This window comes from Thrips palmi, unplaced genomic scaffold (assembly GCF_012932325.1).
Source record: "Thrips palmi isolate BJ-2018 unplaced genomic scaffold, TpBJ-2018v1 HiC_scaffold_7, whole genome shotgun sequence".
In the NCBI taxonomy this organism is placed as follows: domain Eukaryota; kingdom Metazoa; phylum Arthropoda; class Insecta; order Thysanoptera; family Thripidae; genus Thrips; species Thrips palmi.
In genome coordinates, this window is record NW_023144634.1 from 3,845,239 (window position 1) to 3,871,058 (window position 25,820).

General features: G+C 59.9%; 2 protein-coding genes across 2 annotated transcripts in view; one reads left to right on the top strand and one right to left on the bottom strand.

Annotated features, from left to right (window-relative positions):
• The window catches only part of LOC117652722, a 103,757-nt gene that overhangs the window by 59,418 nt on the left and 18,519 nt on the right, over positions 1 to 25,820 (top strand). The window lies entirely within an intron of this gene.
• LOC117652498 (LDL receptor repeat-containing protein egg-1-like) lies at positions 15,389 to 19,644 on the bottom strand. The gene is made up of 5 exons (XM_034397451.1): positions 19,376 to 19,644; positions 17,644 to 17,754; positions 17,350 to 17,517; positions 16,687 to 17,008; positions 15,389 to 16,134 (listed from the first exon to the last, which is right to left on the bottom strand). The coding sequence occupies exons 1-4, from the start codon at positions 19,511 to 19,513 to the stop codon at positions 16,763 to 16,765; spliced, it is 663 nt and encodes a 220-aa protein (XP_034253342.1). The 5' UTR covers positions 19,514 to 19,644; the 3' UTR covers positions 15,389 to 16,134; positions 16,687 to 16,762.

The following is a 25,820-nucleotide window of genomic DNA, read 5'->3' on the forward strand; positions in this document are numbered from 1 at the left end:
TCGAGTCCCATTTAGCGACTCTGGAGCTCAAAACGCGTCTAGAATTTCGGCCGCCTCCACCGGTCTTCTGGCCCACTGTGCGGCCCCCGCAGCCCCGCGCTCGACTGAGTGCCCCGAGGGCTGTACTCCTGTCAAGTTGGACGGAGTCCGAGAGTTTGCCTTCTACGCTCGGCAGGCGGGGGGCGAGGGAAGGGGGAGTGAAACCGAAGCCCTTCCAGGAGGGGCACCCCTCCAGGAGGGGCACCCCTCCATACACACCGCTTCATTACATCGGCGAAGAGGAGACGAAGGCTTTCGCCGCGGCGATGAGGTGGCGGCGTGGCGGCGCCGCGTCGGCTCGCGCGGAATGGCCAAAGTTTTTGGATTTGTGAGGGACTGCCTTCCGTTCGGCGCTCGCCGAGGATTACATTTATGTATGATTCCTGGAGTACAGCGGGCGCGAGCGAGAAGGCGCGCCGCGTGTGTGCGAGTGCGAGAGAGAGAGAGAGCGCCGCGCCGAACGTGCGCGGGTTTTTTAAGACTTAAGTTGGGGCGCGCAGTCTTCGGCCAGACCGAGCGAGGGCCCGGCAGCCCCCCTGGCCGGCCGGCTGCTTCTTGCGGCGAGTTTTGTGTGAGGTTCATTGGGCGGTGGGAGGTGTTTGTGGGGAATTCTGGGTGCCCCCCGCAACCCTGGGTTTTTGTTTCGGGGTTGTCCAGACCGGGTTTTCGTACCGGCCCTCTGGAGTAGGCAAAGGCGCTCGGACCTAAAGAGAACACTGCTTTCCATAGTTGCAGGGGGTTCCACTCGGCCGCAGAACCTGCCCCTTAAATTTCACAGTGCTTATATTTTTTATAGCCCCCCAACAACACAAAAACTAATTTAAACTTGCTTTCGTAAATTATTTAGGACTCTTCTTTGCGGGGGCATTGCTCGATTTTCCCCAATTAATCGACGCATCCGTCTGTGCCGTTGGCCTCGTGCGACCCCATACAACGCAGGACGTGCCTGAACACTATCTTACCACCACCAGCGTTGCGAAACCACACTCCAGGGAGTGCGAGAGAGATCGCTGCGCGCACGCGCGCGTGTGTGTGCTTGTGTGTGTGTGTGTGTGTGTGCACTTGTGTGTGTGTGTAAGTGTGTGTGCACTTGTGTTTGTGTGTATGTGTGTGTGCGCGCGTGTGTGTGTGCCAGTGAGTTACTGCGGCGCGTCCTACAGGCTTCTGATTCTCCTGATGGGTGTCTTCTTCACGCGCCGCGCGTCGTGCCGCCCGTCGTCCCGCCACTGCGATGACGGAGCGCCCCCGGGGGGCAGTTGGCGAATCCGCGAACGCAACCTGAGTTTCAAACTCGCCGCTCGCAATGAACCCTTTCGCAGTGGCGCGCGCACTTCACAGTTGTTCGGCTTTTGGCCGCGTGGGGGAAGGAGGAGTGGGATTTCAATCTGTCTCCCTCCCACTCCCACACCGCGCGGCGCCTACGAACAGAAATGTTCATGGTTTAACCGCATAGAATGAAATTGCGCACCCTGAAAACCTTGCAAACTATTTTCGGCCTTACAAAGAAAAGTAGCTCGATATAACGAAGTATGAGCAAACAGAAGCTTACAAAGAAAATACTTCGTAATTTACCAACTATTACTTTGTATAACAAGGAAAATTAGTTTGTTCTAGGCCTGCTCAAAATACTTCGTACACTGTAAATGTCTTACGGTGAAAGGCTGCACCAACATATTATGGTGGAGGTTTTCTCCATAATACCAACGAAATTCGTCAAAATATCTATAAGGTACATTAAATTCTTAATGGTATGTTACGAAGCCATCTGACCACCATAACATGGAACATTTTCACCATAATATGGAGAATCTTCACTGTACAACATTAAGAGGTTTTAAGCGTGTGCTGAAGAGAGTACAATTACAAAAGTCGCAGTTCGTCCTTTGCGAGGGCACCCTGGCGTCCTCCCCTCTCCCCCATCGCCGGGGACAGAAATGATTCTGCCGACTCGTAGTGGTACCCTCCGGCTGCCTCCGGCTGCAGCACATGCCATGAATGACGCTGCTCTGCAATTGAAAGAAAAAATACAGCGGCGAGAATAAAAGAGAAACTGCCGTCGAAAAGGAAGCTTTTGTGAGCTGCTCTTCGCGCGACCGGATTTGAGTCGTCAGTCCCGCCTCGGGCCTCCAAACCGAGGAGATGACGATCGAACGAACACAGTCGGGGAAAGCGCTGCCGTTTCGTAATTCGGATTTTAGCCGGAGCGCCATCCGCCTACGGGACGGGAGCACTGGACCAACGAGGGCCCGATTACACCACCTACAGCCAGTTTCCACGTGGAATAACCTCCTAATCTTTGTGGGTTTGTTTGCCCCTGCCACTGACCCTGCCACAGCCTGTGTTCACAACAGCCGTCTTTGTTTGCACACACACACACACACCACACACACACACACACACACAGACGCACCGCGTGCTGCGGAAGTGGGCCGGGGAGCATAGTGGGCCAGAAGACCGGTGGAGGCGGCCAAAATTCTAGACGCGTTTTGAGCTCCAGAGTCGCCTAATAGGACTCGAACCGAACGAGTGACCCCATCAATGGATTGCTCTCCCAACGAGGATCCATTGGTGGGGTCACACGTTCGGTTGGAGTCCTGTGTAGCGACTCTGGAGCTCAAAACGCGTCTAGAATTTTGGCCACCTCCACCGGTCTTCTGGCCCACTGTGCTCCCTGTCCCGCTGCTGCGCACTGCTGCGCCGCGCCGTGTTCTCTGCTGTCGGACAGGCCGGTCCCAGCACGGCGGCCCCCGGAAGTTGCCCCGAGCTTGTGAGGACATAATACCGCGCGCTTATTCAAATGTAGGCCCGGGAGGCGCTCAGTTTGCCCAGGGTGCGGCGAGGGAGGTGTTCGGGAGGGGGAGGGGGAGGTGGCCGCTGATGAGACGCTGGTGGTCGTGGTGACGCCGGCACCGTAGAAGATGACGGGTCAGATGGGGTGGGGTGGGGGGTGGCGGGGCTCCCGAACGGGGATCTGGCGAGGCTCTGCGAGGGGCTGCGCGGCGTCAGGTTCGCACCTCATTACCTTAGCGCTCTCTCTCTCTCTCTCTCTCTCTCCTCTCTCTCTCTCTCTCTCTCTCTCTCTCTCTCTCTCTCTCTCTCTCCCAGCCCGGCTGGCCCAGATTCGCCGCGTTCTCGGGGAAGCGTCCGGAAAACAGCCCTTTGCCTTATTGAATGCGAGTGTCCGACAGTCCCGGCTCCAGTTCCGCTGCAGTGCCCTTGTTGCACGCCTGGGGCGGCGGGGCGGCGGGCGGCGGGGCGCGGAGCCTGGTGAGCCTCCGGGGCGGGGGGGCCGAGGGCGGCGCGACGCCCCGGGGCGCTGTTTCCCGACGTCTCCCCCGGGACGGCCAGCGGGGCGTGGCGGGGCGGGGCGAGGTGGGGTGGGGTGGGGCGAGGTGCGGCGGCGGGGTACGCGGCGCCGGGACCGGAGTGGCTTTTCCGAGTGAAATGCTGTTGATTAACATGTAAATCTCCCGAGTAGCCTCGCGCCGCCAGGACCACCAGGATGGCCGGGGCAGAGCCACGCTGTCCTAACCTTCGTCATCGCCGTGGTGCCGGGCCGGGCCTCCCCCTCCCCCTGCCCTCCCCTGCACTGTTTGTGCGCGCCGCCGCACGGTGGGCAAGAAGACTCGTGGAGCGGACAAAATTCCAGACGCGTTTTGAGCTCCAGAGTCGCTAAATGGGACTCGAACCGAACGTCTGACCCACCAATGGATAGCTCTCCGAACGAGGAATCCATTGGTGGGATCACACGTTCGGTTCGAGTCCCATTTAGCGACTCTGGAGCTCAAAACGCGTCTAGAATTTTGGCCGCTCCACCGGTCCTCTGGCCCACTGTGCGCCGCACCGCCGCGGTGCTCTAGATGAGGTCGACGGGAGCGCGACATTTTTGAGGCTGCGCGTCGAGGAAGGCTAACCCAATTCCACCGCTTTCACCTGCAAGCCTAAGGGAAGCACGGCTTCATTATGCCACTAGAGACTCGAGTTTAAACTCGTAAATCAGTGGCCGGCTTTCTTTTCTCTGGTTTTCGCTGTTTTTCTCGCAGCCCTTTTGCCTTGGCTTTGCCGGCCGGTCGCCACCGCCCTCCGCCGCTCGGTTTGAAGTCTGACAAATCCGAAAGCGAAAAGCGAAAAGGCGAGGGCGGCGCGTGAATGGCGCCGGGAGAGTCGCCGCCCCGCCGCCCCGCCCCGCCGCCCCGCCGCCCCGCCGACTCGGAGACATGAATCCGAAGCGCGAAGGGCTGTCGAAAGTTGCGCGCCGGAGAGGCAAGTTGGACGCGGTGGCTGCGTGCGCGGCGGCGGCGCGGCGCGCAGTGGGCCAGAAGATCGGTGGAGGCGGCAAAAACTCCAGACGCGTTTTGAGCTCCAGAGTCGCTAAATAGGACTCGAACCGAACGTGTGACCCCATCAATGGATTCCTCGTTCGGAGAGCAATCCATTGGTGGGGTCACACGTTCGGCTCGAGTCCAGCTTAGCGACTCTGGAGCTCAAAACGCGTCTAGAGTTTTGGCCGCCTGCGCCGGTCTTCTGACCCATCAGTGCGGCGAGGCCCGACGGCAGTGCGGCGCCGCGGACGCAGCCCGGCTGGCTGCGCGGACGGGGGCGGGGGCGGCGGGGGGGGGGCGGGGGGCGGCGGGGGCCAGACAAGAAATGGAAAGAAAAGGGGAACCGAGCGGGGCGGGACACGCGGGACAAGCGTCGTCAGGCCGATTCCGAGATCGAAATCTCGAGAATCGGCACAAGGTGGTGCGGGATTGCTACAAAGCATGGCGGGGTGGGGTAGGGTGGGTGGGGTAGGGGTGGGGTGGCGGCGGGGGGGGGGGGGGCGGAGGCATGCACGCCGGCATTTTCGTCGCGCGGGTCCGACCCGCCCGACCCGCCAATTCCGATTGGGAACCAATCCAAACACTCAAGCGAACACCCGCCCACGTTTGGCCGGATAGCTCCGAGTGAGTACGCACCAACGTGCACGTGCAGAGACGCGCCGAAAAATAATTTTTTGCGCTTTGAGTTCGCGCAGCGGTGCCACATTAAGAGGCCGAACCCGAACTTACTACGGTGTTCCAGATTCAGAAGGGTTGCCAACCACAGCCCGCCTACCACCCTACAGGCCTACAGTCAGGACAACTTCGCGAAGCCGAAATATTGCATAGTAGGGCAGGCTGAGGTCGGCAGCCTTTCAAAACCGGTGCATCATGTAAATTTTCGTGAGCAACGACAAGCGGTAACAACACTGAGCTTTGCGCTGCAGTCACACCGCGCGAGATCGGCAGCGACACAAATGGCAGTGATTACTCCGCGGGAAACAGCGCAGAGTTCCATTTACCCTGAGTGTGTCGTTGGCGTCGAGTTTCGCGTAATTGTTTCAAAAAGTCTCCCCGTCCCCGCCATGGGGAGCACCGGCTCACAGTGGGGCAGAAGACCGGTGGAGGCGGTCCAAAGTCCCGGACGCGTTTTTAGCTCCAGGGTCGCTAAATGGGACTGGAACCGAACGTGTGACCCCACCAATGGACTGCTCTCCGAACGAGGAATCCAAAGGTGGGGTCACTCGCTCGGTTTGAGTCCTGTCTAGCGACTCTGGAGCTGAAAACGCGTCTCGAGTTTGGGCCGCGGGCGTCCGCGCGCCTGCGCGGTAGGCAATCCAACGCGCGCCTGTTCGGCGGGACTGCATCCTCCGGTTCGCAGGCGCTCTCCGCGACGCGGCCGCGCGGTCCTGAAGTCGCCGCAGCTCTGTCTCTGTCGCACTCATGGGGTTCTCTTTGAGGGGGAGAGAGAGAAAGACTCCGCTCTTGCTGCACTGCTCGCCTGGTCGCGCCGAGAATCATTTCTGCCGGGATTGAGACATCACAGAGCGGACGCGGCGGGGCCGTGAGTGGGGCACTGCCCCGGGCAGGGCGGCAGGGTGGCACCCCGCGCCCGCGTCTCGCCCTCATTTGCATATATCATCAAACTCGCGTTACATTGTTACTGTTTTCATGCCGCCGCCGCGAAACGGCCTCTCTGATATCCCCCCCCCCCCCCCCATGTCCCCTCCCCGCCCCTTTCCGGGAGGTGGACCGGATGGATCCAGCCAGATGATCGCGAGGTGTAAAAAGAAAAGGGGGGGGGGACACGGAGAGCAAAGGGAGTCGAAATGTGGTTTTCCGCTGCGGCAGGGTCGCCCCGCTCGCAGCGCCGCTCCGGCCGATTCGGAACCATCTAAGTGCAAGGGAACGAGTCTTTTATCTCGTTTATCTCCACGGCACCCTCGTCGAAGGGGGCGGGGTGGGTCCAAATTGGAGGCTGGGGGCAGGGGGCGGGGCGGGGCGGGGCGTGCCCGCGTGTAGACTTTTCGACGTCGTCTCCTTTTCAAACGTTACCGTCTCGTCGCTCCGGGCCCCTCGATCAAAGGCTTGAAGCGCTTATTCGATTACGGTGCAAGACGCTTTTCGCGTCTCCACGCTCCATATCTACCCCCCCCCCCCTTCCGCCTCCCTCTCGATCCTTTCCGCTCCGTTATTTACAAATGACACTCTGCTTCGCTCTGATGGTGACGTCACGGTGACGTCATGGTGAGGTAACCGCCGTGAGGAAATCGTGAAAAAAAAAAAAAAAACACGCGAGGAATAACAATGTCTCTGTGAATGGAAAAGTCGCGCCCGGGCTAATCATCACTTATTCGTGCGTTTTATTGTAGAAACAACACTGTAGGCGCGGTTTGCTTTGCGATTCCGAGCGGGGGCTCGGAACGAAAACAACGGAGTCGGGCCGAGAAAAAAAATTGGCAGGTGAAGTGTGAGAGGAGAGGGAGGGGGCGGCGGCTCGCGGAATAGGTTGAGGTGCATGTGATGTTATTTGCACACGCGTTGTAACTCTGTTGGTGTGGGGCGGCGCGGAGGTGGGCCGTTGTGGAGCGGTGTGGTTGCATAGGGGCGGAGAAAGGAGGGGAGGGGGGAGATATCGGATCTGTGGCGTGGTGTGTCTGCTGTGGCTGTAGTGGGGTGTTGGTCGTGGTGGCGCTTGTAGTTGATATTGCAGCCATTCGTTTGTTTTGGCGCCTCACGCGCGCACACTCACACAGGCGCGCTCTCTCTGTGTCACACACGCATACACTAGCACACACACACACACACACACACTTGTCCAGCGGGTTGGAAAAGTGCATTAGCAGATATCTCTCCCGTCGACTCATCGATAGCGACCGATCTGAATATCGGCCCTGTCCGGCCGGCCCCTCGCACCGGACTGGCGCTCATTTCTTGCACGAAAATTGCATGACCCCAAAACACACAACTTGAACGAATGAAAACGAACTTTGAATAATTCGGGGGTTACATGAGTGGGCCGGGTAAAAAGCAGTAGGACAACGAGTGTGTGTGTGTGTGTGTGGTGTGTGTGTGTGTGTAGGTGTGCGTGTGTGTGTGTGTGCGCGAGCGCACGGAGAGAGAACCATAGAGCATGTTAGAGCGAGACGCGGACGCATCGAAACTAATTTGCATCGGCGCTAGTTCAGCCCGATTCGAAAAGGATTATAATGGCGCTATCAATTTGCTGGGCGAACAATGGATGCGAGTGCAACGCCCCGCCACGCCCCGCCCCGCCCCGCCGCACGCCCTGCAAAGGCCCTGCTGCTACGTGCCGCCATGCCGCTTGCCTTCGGGGCCTGGCAGGGTTTGGACAGCGTTCGGACAGGGTTCGGACAGGGTTCGGACAGGGCGGCGCGCTGCTTCTGGTTCCAGTGGGACTGCGAGGCGCGCAGACCACCATTGACGGCCTGCCGACCGATTCAGAAGATCGCTTTGTCGCTCTGTCTCTCTCGCACCCTTGCGGAGAGTCCCATGAGTGCGAGAGAGACAGAGCGACGATCCGGCAGCTGTCCGCAGCATCGCGGCGGGCCCCTTGGCGGCAGGCCAGCGCACAGGGCCGCTCGCAGCGGCGTGCGTTTGGATGCCTACCGCTCAGGCGCACTGTCTCTGCCTCTCCCAGCCCTACAGGCCACGTGGGGACCACAGACGCGTTTTGAGCTCCAGAGTCGCTGAATAGGACTCGAACTGAACGTGTGACCCACCTTTGGATTCCTCGTTCGGAGAGCAATCCATTGGTGGGGTCACACGTTCGGTTCGAGTCCCATTTAGCGACACTGGAACGCAAAACGCGTGTAGAGTTTTGGCCGCCTCCGCCGGTCTTCTGGACCACTGTGCAGCCCTGCGGCCCTTTAGTGGTGTAGGGCCCTCGGTCAAGGCGACACACACGCCGGCAGGGGCGGAGGGCCCTCAGGGCGTGGAGGGCCGAGGGGCTAAAGGGCCCAGGGCGGCCTGGGGCCGGGAGGGCCCTGTCAACACCCTTGACAGCGCGACGCCGCGCGCCGCGACCGGGCCGCCGCTCGTTTGCAATCCCCTTCAGTTCATTTCCCGTGCATATGTTACCGCACAAGGGCTGCGTCGCCGTCCTTACAGTGCAGCGGACAAACCGCCGGGCAGTCTTGCTGGCAGTGCCCCGCGCATTCCCAGTGCACTGCACGCAGTTGCGGATTCCGCGTTGCGCGCGCAAATTTAACACGCGGCAACGCCAAGCATCGCCCTGTCCGTAATTTTTTTTGCGGGCGGCGCTCCTTTTAGGTCGCGTTGCTACTTCGCACCCCCTGTCTCTCTCTCCATCTGTTCGCCCCCCCCCCCCCTCTCTCTCTCTCTCTCTCTCTCTCTCCCTCTCCCGCCTGTGAGTGACACAGGTACGCGTGCGGCATGGGGCGAGGCAGGCGAGGCGAGATTTATACACCCCCGGGCCGCTGCGGGCGACAAGGCTACAGCACAAAACGCGTGGCGCCGAAAACGCGACGCGCTTCAACACACCGCCACACCGCCACGCCGCCGCCAACACGACAACGGAAAAAAGTAAACGTTTTAACGTCGCGCTGCGCCGGCGTCCGGCTGGAGAAGCGAGAAACGAGGACAGTGGTCCAACACGCTTAGAACCTTAGGAAGTATTTTAGAGCACACTCTAAATGTTGTACAGTGAAGATTCTCCATATTATGGTGAAAGTGTTCCATATTATGGTGGTGCAGCTGACTTCATAACATACCGTTGAGAATCCATTGTACCTTATAGATAATTTGACGAATTTTGTTGGCATTATGGTATTACCATAATGTGTTAGTGCAGCCTTTCACCGTAAGACATTTACAGCGCATGCGCAGGGTACAAACTTCTTTGTCATGCCAAAAATAGTTTGTAGAAGGTTTTCAGGGCTTTCCAGCAAAAACTGCGAATCCAAAATACGAGGGCGCGGCGAGGAGCAAAGTGACATTGGCGTCCGAGTCTCGGACACTTTGAGCGACTCCACTTGAGCGAGCAGCTCGACTCGAAGGGAGCCTTCCAGTGGCCTGCCGGCCCTGCCAGCCCTTGATCTCGCTGCCACCGCCACTTTGTCCCTTCGGTCACTCCTCGCGGCCGACCCCATGTCCGTCCAGATAAGGCAGTCATTGTTTCGTGCGCCGTGCCGAGCCGCCGTGCCGTGCGGGGCGAGGCGCGCTAAAAGCCCCTCTCCCCCCCCCTTTCCCCCGGGAAAAGGCGGGCACAACACGTGATCGGACTGTTGGAGCTTCCCGGGCGGGCCACCGCTTTGGCCGCTTTGCCATTTGCCTTGCACGTCCATGCGCTGCTGTGCGGCCGGGACTCGACCCGAACAACGCACAACGAAAGTGTAACCACTCTTTATTACTTTGTTCTTCGGCTGTTCTTCCTTTGTCATTTTCCTCCCCGTCTTGGCGAGCGGCACACTCTTAAAACCTTACGAAGTATTTTGAGCATACACATAACAAACTAAAATACTTTGTTATACGAAGAAATAGTTCGTAAATTACGAAGTATTTTATTTGTAAGCTTATACTCAAAATACTTGGTTATACAAACTACTTTTCTTTGTAAGGCCCAAAATAGTTTGTAAGGTTTTCTCAGTGCGGATTAAACGGCGAGAAGCTAACACGGTGCAATTTTTGTGTTCCAGGTGAGTGTGAAGCGGCAGGCCCGAACACATTCGGTAAGCGGAGATGGAGAGGGAGGGAATGAGGGAGGAGGAGAAGTGGAGGGGGAGGCACCCGAACACCCAACTTGGCTCGCTAGTAATACGCCCCCGCATCCCCCGCTCCTCTTATGAAAATGTGGAGCGCAGCGCGCGGCCCCGGGCGGTGTGGCGAAGCAGGCGAGGCGGGCGGGGCCCGGCGGAGTGCGTCCTTCATGCAGGCTGCCACAAACGGCCCAGCGGCCCAACGCGCCACGCAATGAATCCGCCGAGAGCGACGCACAGCGACGCGCGGCGAGTTGTCTCAAGTTTCTCCAGAACGCTGCGCTGCCGCCGGGCGGACGCGTTCGAGGGGCTGGCCGGCGCACAGTGGGCCAGAAGACCGGTGGAGGCGGCCGAAACTCTAGACGCGTTTCGAGCTCCAGAGTCGCTAAATGGGACTCGAATCGAACGTGTGACCCCACCGATGGATTGCTCTCCGAACGAGGAATCCATTGGTGGGGTCACACGTTCGGTTCGAGTCCTGTTTCGCGACTCCGCAGCTCGAAACGCGTCTAGAGTTTTGGCCGCCTGCACCGGTCTTCTGGCCCACTGTGCGGCGCGGCGCGCGGCCACTGATTCCGCGAGAGTCGTTTTCGTCGCTCTGTCTCTCTCCCACTTATACGGGACGTCCCGTGAGTGCGAGAGAGGCAGCGGCGAAAGCGACTCTCGGAATCAGTGCGCAGAGCGCAACGCCGTGGACGCTGCCCCGACGTATATTGCCGTTGCTAGGGCATTTGAGGAAGGACCAGGGCGGACCGGGGGGTGGCTCATTGCCTTTACTGAAATTCCCCGTTCCAATATGTCTGTAGAGAAATTCTCAGGGTGGATCAGTTGACCTACCTCTAGTAGTTGACCTGGGGCATGGTGGGGCAGGCCGAGGCGCTGTACGGTGTTTACGTACTCGCTGGCGCGCGGCGGGTCTCCGATCCACTCAGATCCGGTCGCCGGCCACTCTGCTGTGTTCCGCCCGGGGTATCGTCCGCCGCTATCCAATACCCTCGCACTGGCTGCCGGGCCGGGGTGGCTGGGGCAGTCAGTCAGGGATGCTTAGCGAAGAGCCCTAGCCCTGTGCAAATGTGTGGTCGCAGGCCGGCCGCCCGACGCGGACAAGAACGCCGCCCGGCACTATGCGGTGGGCCCAAAGGATTCAGTCTCTCTCTCGCTCTCCCTCTCTCTCTCTCTCTCTCTCTCTCTCTCTCTCTCTCTCTCTCTCTCTCTCTCTCTCTCTCTCTCTCTCTCTCTCTCTCTCTCTCTCTCTCTGCATGCTAAGTAATGAAAGAGGGATGGCTCGTTACACTCGTTACCGACGGCGGCCTCCCTTCCATCCCGGAGCGTGCCGTCGTTGTTGTTAAACGCGGGGGTCGTTAGCGCACGCGGCCATCAGCTGGCCGCGATTCCTCGCTCTGTCTCTCTCGCACTCACGGGGCGTTCGCAGCAGTGCGAGTGAGACAGAGCGCTGTTCGGAGTCTGGCCGGACTGTCCCCCACCAATACCCCGGTCCCCCAAACCGCCGCCAAGGCAGCGCGGCAGCGAACAATTGAGCGACGCAATAACAAAAGGCAAAAGGCCCCCCTGCGCGCTACGCGCCAAGAGATATTAGATATTCGCTCCAAATATATAGGATTAGAAGCGCGGCCCGATCGGCGAGGCTTTGGCCGGCTTTACCCCGATAGTGGTACACTGCCGAAATCCTGGCTGGGCCGCGCGAGGTCGGCTGCAGCCTCCAATCCCGTCGCGATTTGGGCACTCGGCCGGTATTCCGGCTCGTTGCAATCATGATTGCAATCCGATTGCAATACGGCCGGCTTGCAATCGAGGCTGCGAAAGTGGTCCCGAGAGAGTCCCGGAGGAGAGAGGGTGGGGGTAGTGGCTTCCAGTGCAGGTTGCCGTGGCCGTCAGGGCGCTCGGCGCACCACGCACCTCCACTGCATCACTCGCCCGCCCATCGAACAGTGGATTTGTCAGAAGACCGGTGGAGGTGGCCAAAACTCTAAACGCGATCTGAGCTCCAGATTCGCTAGACATGACGAGAACTGAGCGTGTGACCCCACCAATAGATTGATCTCCAAACGAGGAATCCGCTGGTGGGGTCACACGTTCAGTTCGAGTCCTGTTCAGCGACTCTAGAGCTCAAAACGCGTCTAGAGCTTTGTCGGCCTCCGCGGCCTACTCTGAGGCGCCGCCCATAGCCAGCCCTCCGGCAATCAACAACAGTAAAATGCATATTAAAGTTCCCGCGTTGAAAACGACCACGCCGAGGGCCGGTTCTCAGCGTCGCTGTCGCCTCTGTCTCAGTCGCACTCGCGAGGCGTGCCGTGGAGGTGCGAGAGAGACAGAGCGACGAAACGCGAAGCAGAATCAGTCTGCTTGCTGCACGTCCGCGGGGGGAGGCTCGTGGCCCGAGGCCCTCCCAGGGACGCGTCTTCGGGTCGTTTGCCGTGAGTTGTGAACCTCCCGCACAGTGGGCCAGACGACCGGTGGAGGCGGCCAAAACTCTAGACGCGTTTTGAGCTCCGAAGTCACTTAATAGTCCACCAGTTGTCTGGCCCACTGTGCGCCGGTCTGCCCTCTCGCATTTGCGTGCGGGGCAGTGCCTTGGCAGTGGCCTGGCAGTGCAGAGGGACAGGCGACAAAATGGCCTTCTAAATTAATTGCATGTGACGAACCAAGGAAAGAGCTTCAAGGGGGCGGCGAGGGGGTGGGGGAGATAAGTGGAGTTATGAGGATTGGGGCGAGGGGCGGGGCGGGGGCGTCGAGAGGCTGGGGCGGCGAGGGGCGGCAGGAACAAAAGGGGTGCAGCAGGGATGCTGCGTGAGACTTGTGGTGTGGGGGTCGTTAGTAAGGGGCAGGGGCGGCTCGTGGACAGGTCCAGGGGGCGGGTTGCTCTGCTGCCGCCGCTGCTGCGAAGAGTGGCCATAGTCTCGAGAGTTTGTGTCGAATAGGCGGCCAGGCCTCGGCCAGGTCGGCCAGCACAGGGCAAGCGGAACACCCGCAACACCCATTAGAACACTCGACCTGAGCCCGGAAACCGGAAACTGCCCGGGAGGTGAAGATTTAATTAAATCTTTACGGCGGTCCGCTGCAGGCCGATGCCGAGTTGCGGTAGTTTTGCATCGCTCTGTCTCTCTCACACCGCTGCCACTGCGGTCCGCCCCGTGAGTGCGAGGGAGGCGGCAGAGCGCCCGGTGGGTGCGCACCCAGCCGCACGGCCGCGTCCGCAGCCGTTTGTGTTGCCTACAGTGCAGGCGCTCTCCGCCGCGGACCCGAAGCTCGCCGCCCCACAGTGGATTTGCCAGAAGACCGGTAGAGGCGGCCAAAACTCTAACGCGTTTTGAGCTCCAGAGTCGCTAAAAGGGACTCGAACCGCCCACCAATGGATTCTTCGTTCGGAGAGCAATCCATTGGTGGGGTCACACGTTCGGTTCGAGTCACTTAGCGACTCTGGAGCTCAAAACGCGTCTAGGATTGTGGCCGCCTCCGCCGGTCTTCTGGCCCACTGTGCGCCCGGCCGGCCGGGCCTGCCCGATGCGCAGTGACGGCTAGCTGCCCACGCCCGGGCTGGGCAGGGCGTGGCGCAGGAACATCTGCAGCGCCCGGAGTGCACTCTCAATTCTAGCAGCTTGTTCAAGCGCCGCCACGCCGCGCCACAAAAATGCGAGTTTTCCTCTATTTTCTTTCCACTCTCTTTTGTGTAGGTGGAGTTAAATTGCCTGCTCGTGTTTTAATGGAGGAAGTTGAAGCGCGGCCGTGCTGTACTTACGACCCCGTTATGCTGGCCTGGACCAGGTACAGTTGTTTCGCGCGTGTGATAGGGCAAGGGGAGGAAAGCCGCGGAAAAAGGGTGGAGGGGACGCGCTCACTTCGACTACACACACTCTAAAAAGAGGGGTCAGGTTTCTCTCTTCGTTTCCAGGCCAGGACGCAAGCACGCTCGCTCATGGCCGTGGTGCTTTTCGCTGATTTCGTCGTACTTCCTATGCTCCGTAAGATAGCCAGGGCGGCAAAGTTTTATCTTGTGTGCACACACACTCTCGCAACACACCAACACGCGCGCGCCCGCAGAGCGATGCAGGGCCTTGCGGCTCCAGGACTGTCTCGCACTGAGCGACATGCAATGCCATTTTCATGAAGTAAATACTCCGACGCGGCAAGACGGACCAGCATAATGTATACGAGGGCCTGGCAGACAGACAGTCAAACAGACAGTCAGACAGACGGACGGACGGACAGACAGACAGACAAGCTGCACACGTATGGGGCCAGTTTGCGGCACCCTGGTGCGGTGCTCTCCAGTATTAGGGGGTCTTGCTGGGCGTTTTGTCTACCTACGCCTCGCGCCTCGCCTCGCCCCGCCCCGCCGAGCGCCTTACTAGCACCTTCATCTGACTTTCATGGTTTCATGCACGGCTCGCTGGCTGCGGCGCTGCGGCCAGGTGCCCGCCCGGTCCTTGGGTCCTTGCAGGTCTCCGGCTCGCTGTCCTGGGCCCTGGGCAGCCCTGGGCCCGCGGTATGTGCCGCTACCGGAACGGCAGGGAATCCTGTGACCACACACACACTCTTTCTCTCTCTCTCTCTCTCTCTCTCTCTCTCTCTCTCTCTCTCTCTCTCTCTCTCTCTCTCTCTCTCTCTGTCTCTCTCTCTCTCTCTCTCTCTCGCTCTCTCTCTCTCACACACACACACAGACACTGACCGTGGTGGTTGGCGTGCCGCGTGGTGGAGACATGTCGCTCAGCTGTTTGCTGCAGTTAGTGTCTCGTCGTCTGCTGCGTCGTGCGCTGCGTCGTCTTGCTAACGTCGTCTGCTACTTCGCTGCGGCGGCGGCGCGTTTTACGGTTCCGCATATAAATATATCTTTTATTTTTTCTTCCCTGTGAGAGACGTGCGGGAGTATATCCAGCGCGGCAGTGCGGTGCCGGGAGTGCCCGGCGCGGCCTGCCTGAAAGCTGAGAGCCTCAGCAGACTTCCTCTGGGACAGGCGGACTGGCAGACAGACAGACAGACAGACGGACGGACGAACGGGCGAGCTGTGAGGTCTGATAGCGCGTCTGTTTGACCTCCTCCGCACTGCCCCGCACACCGATGTGCCGGGCGATTCCGAAGCCCCGTTGCGTCGCCTCGTCTCTCTCGCGCCCCTATCAGCCGACCCATGAGCGCGACAGAGACGGAGCGACGCGACGATTCTTCGACATGGGCGTGCAGGGCCGCCTCGCCATGGAAGCAGACGGGCAAGTTATCATGACCGATGCGGCTGGAGGGAGGGGGGGTGGCGGTTAAGGTTTCTGTAAACGGAGTGAGAAAAAAAAGAAGATCGGGCTCGCAAAATAAACATTTATTGTTGTACAAAAATAAACGGTAACTTTACTAGGAACGTCCTTGTTTTAACAGTGGCGCGTACTGGCGCGTGCGAGTCCTGCTAATTTGCATGGGGACGCGGCAGGCGCCACGCGTTGGCCCCACACTGTACGCTCGACGGGCCGAGGGCCCAACGCACAGTGGGCCGAAAGACCGGCACCGGCGGCCTAAACTCTAGACGCGTTTTGAGCTCCAGAGTCGCTAAACCGGACTAGAACTGAGCGTGTGACCCCACCAATGGATTCCTCGTTCGGAGAGAAATCCATTGGTGGGGTCGGGGTCACACGTTCGTTTCGAGGCCCATTCAGCGGAGCTCAAAACGGGTGTAGAATTTTGGCCGCCTCCACCGGTCTTCTGGCCCACTGTGCGAAGGGCTGACGGGGTGGCCGACCAGCTCGAGGAGCCGCGAACAAGGCGTTCTCGTTACGAGACCGGTGTCAAACCCGAATCCGGCGCAAACTGTTCCGCTTGCTGCAGGTTGCGGGGGAATGCAGAGCTACTTGGGCTGAGACCTCAGGACTGAGACTCACTTCACTGACGTCATCACAACGCTTCATTACACTATCACAGCCAAACGACCTAGACTAATTGACTTAGTACACACTGACTCGAATCCACACACACACATACACACACGCACGCTACACTGGGCGAGGCGGGGATTTTCTCACTGGGTCGGTGGCCGACGGCCGACCCCGGAGATAAACCTGCAAGATAAAAGGCGACATGTCACTAAATGAGTCATCAATCGACAGCACTGGAAGTCATTATCGACAGAATATTCACACAGAACACGCGTTCACGACCAGTTCTACACTCTAAACATAGGGTGCCCAGAAACTGGGCGCCTTTGTCGCCCGCCCCACTTTTTAGGGTGCCAAATGTCGCCTAGTTTTGGGCACCTTTGTCACCTAGTCTTAGTCTTGGGGTGGAAAAACCATTAAGGAACCTGCCTTCACTCATGGCTCAGCAGCGACTAAGGTGCCAAAGGTGCCCAGAATCAGGGCACCTTAGTCGGCCGGGAACTAGACACCTGAGCATGCTCCACCGTGGTAGAGGGCCGGTTATGATTTACCCACCCCGGGACTGGGTGACATTTGGCACCCTAAAAAGTGGGGCGGGCGCGACAAAGGCGACCAGTTTCTGGGCACCCTATGTTTAGAGTGTACGCGTTTCTCTCTTTTTTTTGTCGCTGTCTTTGTTTTCGTTTTTCGATCCGTCGGGTATGGGATGCTCGTCGAGGCCGACGCCGTACTTACCCGGCGAATCTCGGCGGCGTCCGCGACTTGGAGCGGTCCGACGGCCGCGCGGTGCGCCGCGACCGACGCCGAGGTGTCATCTCCAGCCGGGTCGCCTGAACGGGGCGGCCGCGTCGCCGTCCTCGGCGGGGCAAGACTTCTCGTCCCAGCCGTTGGGGCACTGCTCCACGCCGTCGCACTCACGGCCGCAGGTGACGGCGTGGTAGGCGCGCGGCGAGCCTGGGGCGCGGTGCTCCGCGGACCGCCGGCCGCAGCTCAGGTCCTGGACGCCCTCGGCGCAGCGGTAGCAGCGCAGCTCGTCGCCGCCGTCCTGGCACTCGCTCTGAAGCACCGCGACGCGCGCCGTCAGGGGGCGCTCTCCGAACACGTGCCTACCGCCGTCTCCCTCGCACCCCTACGGGGCTCGAGAGTGTGCGAGAGAGACGGGGGTGGGCGTCGTACACTGGCCGAGAAGACCGGTGGGGGCGGTCAAAACCCCAGTCGCGTTTTGAACTCCCAGAGTCGCTAAACAGGACTCGAACCGAACGTGTGACCCCACCAATGGATTCCTCGTGCGGAGAGCAATCCATTGGTGGGGTCACACGTTCGGTTCGAGTCCTGTTTAGCGACCTGGAGCTCAAAACGCGTCCGATCTTTTAGCCCATTGTTCGTCGAGGTCCTCACCTTGCCGTTGCACCGCCAGGCGCAGTCCCGGTCGCCGTCGTCGCGACATGCCTTGACGCAGCGGCCCTGGCAGAGCATGGCGCCGGCCCTGCAGTGCGGGCAGGCCGCCTCGTCGCGGTCGTCGTCGCACTCGGCCACGCCGTCGCAGCGCCGCGCGCACACCAGCGGCTCGCAGTCCCTGCAGGCGTCGGTCTGGGGCGCGGCCTGGGGCGCGGCCTGGGGCGCGGCTGTGCAGCCCTCCAGGCAGCCCTCCGCCGCGGTCGCCGCCGTGCAGTTCCGGTGGCAGGGCGGCACGCACAGCACGCTGCCGCCCTTGCAGGACGTGCAGCCCTTCTCGTCGGACGCGTCCAGGCAGCTCACATCGCCGTCGCACACCGCCTCGGGCAGGAAGCACGAGAAGCCCTTCTGGAAGCACGCCGAAGCACAACGAGTCACTTGTTGCGTTCGCCGTCGTTTTCAACTCGAGCGGCGCCGAACAGTGGGCCAGAAAGACCGGCGGCGGCGGCCAAAACTCTGGACGCGTTTTGAGCTCCAGAGTCGCTAAACAGAACTCGAACCGAACGTGTGACCCCACCAATGGATTGCTCTCCGAGCGAGGAATTCATTGACGGGGTCGCACGCTCTGCTCGAGCTCTGTTTAGCGACTCTGGAGCTCAAAACGCGTCCAGTGTTGGCCACCTCCGCCGGTCTTCTGGCCCACTGTGCGGCGTGCTCCAATCCACAAAACCGGCGGCAGTTCTTTACGACAAGCGTAAGTGCACACTGTCCAGACACGACTCAGTTCCTGACTGATCCTGTCTATTTCTGACTGATAAAAACCACAGTATTATAGTGACTTCTCATTAGTTTTGTGGAGATTTACGGTAAATTTTCACAAGAACTGCGAATGACGCGCGAAGTGAGAGGCGAGACTCCGCGGCGGCCGCAGACTGCAGATCGCGTTGCCCGCCGAAAGTGGCTGCACCGCAATAATGCTGCACCGCTCGGAGAAGAGAGCCTTATCGGTGGACAGATTCGCGGATCGAGTTATCAGGACCGCTTCCGCCGCCTGCCCACTTTTTCCCGCTGCAGGGAACCAAAAAAAAATATAAACAAACGAAAAGGAAACATAATGAGGAAGCGCGACCAGCCTTCGCGTTACGTGTTGGCCCGCGTGCCAAACCGCCAGTCCGCCGGCAGGCTGACTCCGAACGCCGTCGCTCTGTCTCTCTCGCACTGACGGGGCGGCCCGCAGGCCCCAAGGGGTGCGAGAGAGACAGCCTATGCAGTCGGCGGAGGGGAGGGCCGGGTGGCGAGAGGCTTTCCCTGACGTCATCCGCGTCGCTTCCTTCAGACCGAAGGCTGCTGGCTGAGAGTCGTTTTCGTCACTCTGTCTCTCTCGCACCTGTACGGGACGCCCCATGAGAGCGAGGGAGACACAGCGACGACTCTCGGAATCAGTCTGCTGAGGCGAGGCGATGAGCGGGCGGAGCCTTTTCCGATACACTGCGAGTGGCGCCTCAGCCTTAAGGTGACGACCGTCTCTAAGTGGCCCGGGCAAATGCCTCGGAAACTGGACGGCGTTTTAGTACACTGCGTCGCGGCGCGGTTGTGTACACTGTGCCGCCGAGGACAGCTTCCGCGGCAACACCGTGCAGCACACCAGCCGGCCCGGCAGGTACACTTTTTGCTTACGTTCTGCCTCCAAGGTTCTCTCTCCAAGGACGAGGCGACTGCAAACCAGTGTCGTCGCAGCCGTTCGGCCGACGGGCTAATCACTCTCATCCTGAACGTTGTGCAAATCAGTGGTGACCCCGCACGGTTCGCCTTGACCGCCGCCAGGACGACGCGCGTGGACGCAGCGCGACCCAGGCGCCACCGGGCTGTCGTCACCGTGTGACACCACGTGTGACGTTTGTGACACTGGGACACTGTGACGCTGACCTGCTTGGGGCTGATCTTGCACTGGTGCATGCCGGCCGGGCTGTCGTCACGGTGTGACACCAACGCCGTGACGTTTGTAACACTGTGACGGTGGGACCCTGACCTGCTTGGGGCTGATCTTGCACTGGTGCATGCCGGCCGGGCAGGGGACGGGGCGGGCGGTGGTGGTGCTGGGGGTGTAGTCGGCCGCGCAGAGACGCCCCAGCAGCAGACACGGCAGCAGCAGCCGCCAGCACACCATGCCAGCTGCTATGGCTGCTATCGCGTCACCGCCACTGCACTGACTGAGCGCCGGCGACCAGACGCGGCTTGGTGGCGTGGCGTGGCGTGGCGCGGCCGGCGTGACGGCGTGGTGGAGGGAGAGCCGCGGCGTGGCGGCGGGCCCGCCTAGTCAGTCTCGCGGCAGGCCTGCACTAACACAACGTGTCGCGGTCAACACTGAGCACTCTTCACTTCCGCCGGGACGAGCTGCATATCTCGAATCCGGCACGAGCGGCGACCATCACGCTCGCAATGTACCTGCTTCGCGGAATTTGGGACGAGTACCGTAGAGGCCGCCGATTTGGAAATGGCGCGGTGGTAGTGACGACAAATCGTCCCCAAGTAGTGTCAAGTAGTGTGATATCACTGTCGGTCCGGGCTGCGCGGCCCAGCCGGGCCGGTCTGATGGGCTTATTAAAGCGGCCAGCTGTCGCGCCGTCAGTCGCCCCGGCGCACAGTGGGCCAGAAGACCGGTGGAGGCGGCCAAAACTCTAGACGCGTTTTGAACTCCAGAGTCGCTAAATGGGACTCGAACCAAACGTGTGACCCCACCAATGGATTCCTCGTTCGGAGAGCAATCCATTGGTGGTAACACGTTTGGTTCGAGTCCCATTTAGCGACTCTGGAGCTCAAAACGCGTCTAGAGTTTTGGCCGCCTCCACCGGTCTTCTGGCCCACTGTACGGCGGGCCATTTTCAGTGTCGGCCGGCATGGAGGCATGAGGCATGGCCCGGCGGCATGGCCCGGTGGCATGGCCCAGCGGGCAGCGAGGCCTTGACGGATTTTCAATCAGGCAACTTGCTGGCGCTAATGAGAAGCTCGTGCCACACCTGTCCTCTGCCGCCCGCGCCCGCGGCCGGCCCTCGGCGTGGTGTAAATTGCCTCACCAGGCAGCGGCCATGCCACTGGCAATGCCAAGGGCTTATTTCGCCTTTTTCCATCCGCTCGTTAGGACAATAAGGGCCGAAATCAAAACCTCGAGTCTTGACGGTTTTTGCAGGCGCTGAGATTTTCGTCGGCGGTTTGGCGGCCGATTCGTACACACGAACTACGCGCCAATCATAGCGTGTGTTTTCTCGGAGGCAGAGATAACAGAGCGGGGAGGGGGTCTGGCGGCAGTGCTGACAAAGGCGGAGATACACACGCATAGGCGCGGTGCACGCCAAACGGTTTGTTTGTTGCTCGCTTGAATCGGGAGCATTCACGCTGCACAGTGGGCCAGAAGACCAGTGGATGCGGCCAAAACTCTAGACACGTTTTGCGCTCTAGAGTCGCTAAATGGGCCTCGAACTGAGCGCGTGACCCCACCAATGGATTCCTCGTTCGGAGAGCTATCCAATGGTGGGGTCACACGCTTGGTTCGAGTCCCATTTAGCGACAAAACGCGTCTGGAGTTTCGGCCGCCTCCACCGGTCTTCTGGCCCACTGTGGGAGCGTCTTCCCTTCCCGCACAGATGTCGCATTTCGCTTACTTTGCGGACCGAGCGGCCCCGCGCGTGAGTCGGCTCCGTGTCCGTGTCCCCCGATGGGCCAGATAGTCAGATGTTCGGACGGCGGGGCTATCGGAACGGCACGCGCGTGTTGGACTCGACTTGAACGCGCCGAGTGTGCCCTCGTGGAGGGCCTGTTGGCCTTGCGCAGGGACCGAGCGGCGATGATAGCGTCTCTCTCTCTCTCTCTCTCTCTCTCTCTCTCTCTCTCTCTCTCTCTCTCTCTCTCTCTCTCCCCCCACACTCTTGTTCTCCCTCGCACACGCACTCCGACGGCGTCTCGTGCATCGGAAATAGACTTGGATCGCCGCCACCGCGCCTCGCCCCCCCCCCCCCCCCGCCGCGGCATCGGCCTTTTTATCTCGCCTCTTATCACGGCAGGGCCGCGTTACTCAACAGCGCTCTCGCTCCAGTGTGGTATCTCCCGCGGATCACTTCTTTAAAACCGCCGGCCGCCAATGCCAGAAGCAAGGAAAGGGACGTAAAGTTGTTTTTCGAACCGGAGCGGTATTTGCCCGCCACTCTCGTTTCCGAGGCAACTGACGTTTCTGCACTTGTTTCACTTTATGTTTGTATTTTCTACCATTTCCTGGCGACATTGTTTAAATTAATGTTTCGATTTTGGAGCGTGTAGCACTGTTTTGAGCCGCGGTTGCCGGCGGAGCCACTTTTGCTCTTTTTGGGGCCGGGCCGTCCGGTCAGTGGCCGTGCCTTCCCCCGTTGCCCCGTGCCGCCCTGTGCTAATCCTGAGAACTCTCGGAATCCTCCTACTTTAATATTCTCCATGTGTAGTAGGTCTTCCAGCTCAGAGCCCTGGGCCGGCCGGGCCCTCCGCCCCCGCCCTTCTGAACCCTCCGATCACCTCCTCAAACTCCCTTCACTTCGGGTCCGGTCGGGTCTCGCCCGGCCCCTTCGGGACCCCTTCGGGACCCCTTCGGCGGCCGGGGGGCACGGCAGACGTTGCGGATCAGAGCAAGTGGCAGGGTCAACCCTGGCCCTGGCGCCCTCGGCCTCGGCGAGGCCCTTGGCGGGCCGAAGGGCCTTGCGGCGTGTGTGGGTGCCGGCCCGAAGCGGAGGCCCCGTCAAATAATGCCCTTGTTGAGACCGTCTTTCCCGCGTCGTCCGCAAACTATTCCTGTCGTCAAAGAATTCGCCCCGCCGCCCAGGGCCCCTTCCTGGGCCCCGTCCTGGACCCTGCCTTAGTCCCTGTCCTAGACCCTGTCCAAACCCCGTCCTAGACCCCGTCCTGACCCTGTCCTAGACCCCATCCTAGACCCCGTCCTAGACCTAGACCCTGTCCTAGACCCCATCCTAGACCCTGTCCTAGACCTAGACCCTGTCCTAGACCCCGCCCTAGACTCCGTCCCAGACCCCGTCCTAGACCCCGTCCCAGATCCCGCCCTACCGTCCAAGACGCGAGCCGGGCGAGCCAAGGGCACGCGGCCCACGAGGCTTGTCTGAGGCTTCGCCGCTTCGCATCTGACTTGTAGAGTCACAACAACTTGGTCCGGGCCCTTGGCTCCGCGTCGCCACGCCGCCACCGCAACGGACTGTGTCCGACGAAGCAGGGGAGACTGGTGACCGTAGACTGATTCCGAGGGTCGTTTACCTCTCGCTGTCTCTCTCGCACTCCTGCCGCGTCCCGCATAGGTGCGAGAGAGACAGAGCGACGGAAACGACTCTCGGAATCAGTCTGCCGGCCCCACTGGCCCCGCTGCCGGGGGTCGCTGGGCTGGGCTGCCCGGCAATAGGATCCAAATCACGACGCCCCTAACTCATTTGCCTCACTTGTGGATGGGTTCACGGAAACTTCGGGATCCGGTCTCCAGTCAGGGGTTCGACTACCGGTGGGGCTTCAAAAACTTTTTTTGTTTTTACATTCTGATTGGCTGGAGACGGTCAACACAGAGGACGGAAGTCACAAGGTCTCACTCGTGTGCCGTGTCGTAGGGGTGCGAGAGAGACAGAGGGTCCAAGCGATCCTCCGGAGCGGGGCGGCTGCAGGCAAGTCGAGTTCAACGGTCCGCGAACGGCCGCGCTGCACTGCATACAAACGCCGATCCTAATGACGGAGCATCCTCGGCGTGCCGCCGGTGCAGTGTGCCTGCAGTGTGCCTGCAGTGTGCCTGCAGTGTGACAGAGACAGACGTCGCTCTCGCCGCTCCACGCCGTAAAGTGAGATGGCGTGTAACGCATAATGCGCGCGACGGAGACGGAGAGGGGCGCATCTCTGCGCGCAGCTCAGTGGGCCAGAAGACCCGGCGGAGGCGCCCAACACTCTAGACGCGTTTTGGACTCCAGAGTCGCTAAACAGGACTCGAACCGAACGTGTGGCCCCATCAATGGATTCCTCGTTCGGAGAGCAATCCATTGGTGGGGTCACACGTGCTGTTCGAGTCCCATTTAGCGACTCTGGAGCTCAAAATGCGTCTAGGGTGTTGGCCGCCTCCACCGGTCTTCTGGCCCACTGTGCGGTGGGGCGGGGGGCAGCAGGGGAGTGACAGCGCCCAGTGGGTAGGCAGCCCATCGTGCAGCAACGCGCCGCCTTGCACCGTCCGCTTGGTTAGCTTCGCCGCTTCGTCTCTCTGTCTCGCTCGCACCCCCGCGGGACGCCCCATGAGTGCGAGAGAGACAGAGCGACGAAACGATAAACGATCCTGCGGAATCAGTCTCGTGGGCGATTGAACTTGCGGTGCTGTTCCAGAGTCGCAGGGCGCGGAAGTGAAATTGGCAAAGTTTGCGGACGATTCGCAGGGATGTAATGAGGCACTCCAAAGGCTTCCCGCTCAACTAGTGTTGCCGTATGAGCAGGCGAAAATTCCCACGATGCATCCAAGTCGAAAGGGTTGCCGATGCCGTGGCAACAACGTGGCGAGGCCCAGCGCAGATATTGACGAGCGAGCAGGCAGGTGGAAGCTATGGCAACCCTTGAGTTAGTTGCTAGTGCACCGTGGGAATTTGGGCCTTCTCAGGTGGTAACAGTGGATCCGTCAGTCCTGACGGCTGATTTTGGAAAGCCAGCCTGCCTCGGTACTCGAAGACGCATCCCTAGTTTGAGCCGCGCCTGTCTTGCGCTGCCGCGGCCGCCGTGCTCCAGAACTACATTCCAAACAGGGTCGTCAGACAGTGCAGGCACTGCAGGCAGCAGTGCGGCCGGAGGTCCGGGCCAGCAGACTGATTCCGAGAGTCGTTTTCGTCGCTTTGTCTTTCTCGCGCTCGTGGGGCGTCCTGTGCAGGTGCGAGAGAGAGACAGAGCGACGAAGACGACTCTCGGAATGAGTCTGCAGCTTCCCCGGTGCCTGCCCCGCCCCATGCCCATACCGAGCAGCCTGGCGGCCCAACTCGGCGCGGACGACCTCTTCGCCAAATGGAATCGCCAGACTGTCCGTCTCTCTCGCACTCACGGTGCGGCCCGTAGGGGTGCGAGAGAGACAGAACATTCCCCTGACTGCGTTTCTTCGCCTAGGCAAGTTCGGCCAATCGGCCGCAGAAAGAAAAGTCAACTCCGCTCGGCGTGCACTGTGCGTGGTCGGGCAGGCGTCAATACCAACCAGAGCAGAGTGTACCAGTCGTCTGCAGAGAATCAAGACGAAAAACATTCAAATTGAATTTCCGCCATTATTTCGCGACGGCACGCACTTTCGAGTATCGGGCCGCACTGCAGGAAATAACCACAACAAAAGTACACAAATTTTTGGCAAATTTTTTATCAGGTTTTTATTGTACTTTCAAAGTACAACAATTGTTGTACAAATACAATGAACCGGCATGACGAGTGCTGGGCAGTGCAGGCCCGTTGTGGTTTGTACAATTCTCGTTGTACTTTCACAATCCTGTGACTTTATTGTACAGTTTGTGACATGTTGTACTATTCAACTTGCAGTGCGTGTTGGCGCGTTGCCCGCGGATGGCTCCAGATGAGAAAGTTAAAGTGTTGACCCGACTTAATCACAACAGCAATGTAATTGAGTCTTATCCAAAAGCAAGCCGGGGCGCGCGCTATGCTTTGGCCGAGTTGGCTTGCTCGGAACAAACACCGAGGCGGCACGGCGGCGGAGGGGAGGGGGAGGGGGGGGGTGCGTGGGAAGGGTCCAGGTTCGGCCGGATGTCGGAGGAAGTAGTCTTATCTTGCACGGGCTGGATTTTCCATTTTCCGCGAATGAATGCCGGTCCTCGTGCTTTGCTGCTTTTGCCGCGCGGAGTCATCGCCTGCCTCGCCCAACGCGTTCGCTTCAAAGCACTTCAATTTTCTATCCAGCAATACTTTTTGAAAACTTTTAAAACACACACACACACACACACACACACTCAAACGCACACACACCTACTTACACACACAAAATGTTAGATATTATTGCTGCCTTCACCCAAAAAAAATTGTCCAAAAATGACAAAACCATTTTTTTTCGCCGTTTTCTTTTTGTCTATAATCTGTGTTTACAGATTGAAATTCAAATTGAATCCGATTGTCCGGACGTTGTCGGGACAGGCCTCCGCTATCGCGCTGCCGCACAGTGGGCCAGAGGACCGGTGGAGGCGGCCAAAACTCTAGACGCGTTCTGAGCTGCAGAGTCGCTAAATGGGACTCGAACCGACCGTGTGACCCCACCAATGGATTGCTCTCCGGACGAGGAATCCATTGGTGGGGTCACACGTTCCGTTCGAGTCCTGTTTAGCGACTCTGGAGCTCAAAGCGCGTCTAGAGTTTTGGCCGCCTCCACCGGTCTTCTGGCCCACTGTGGGGCGGGTCGCTAATGGCCTCGGCCGGTGGACCTGCCGGCCGATTAGTCCCTGGCC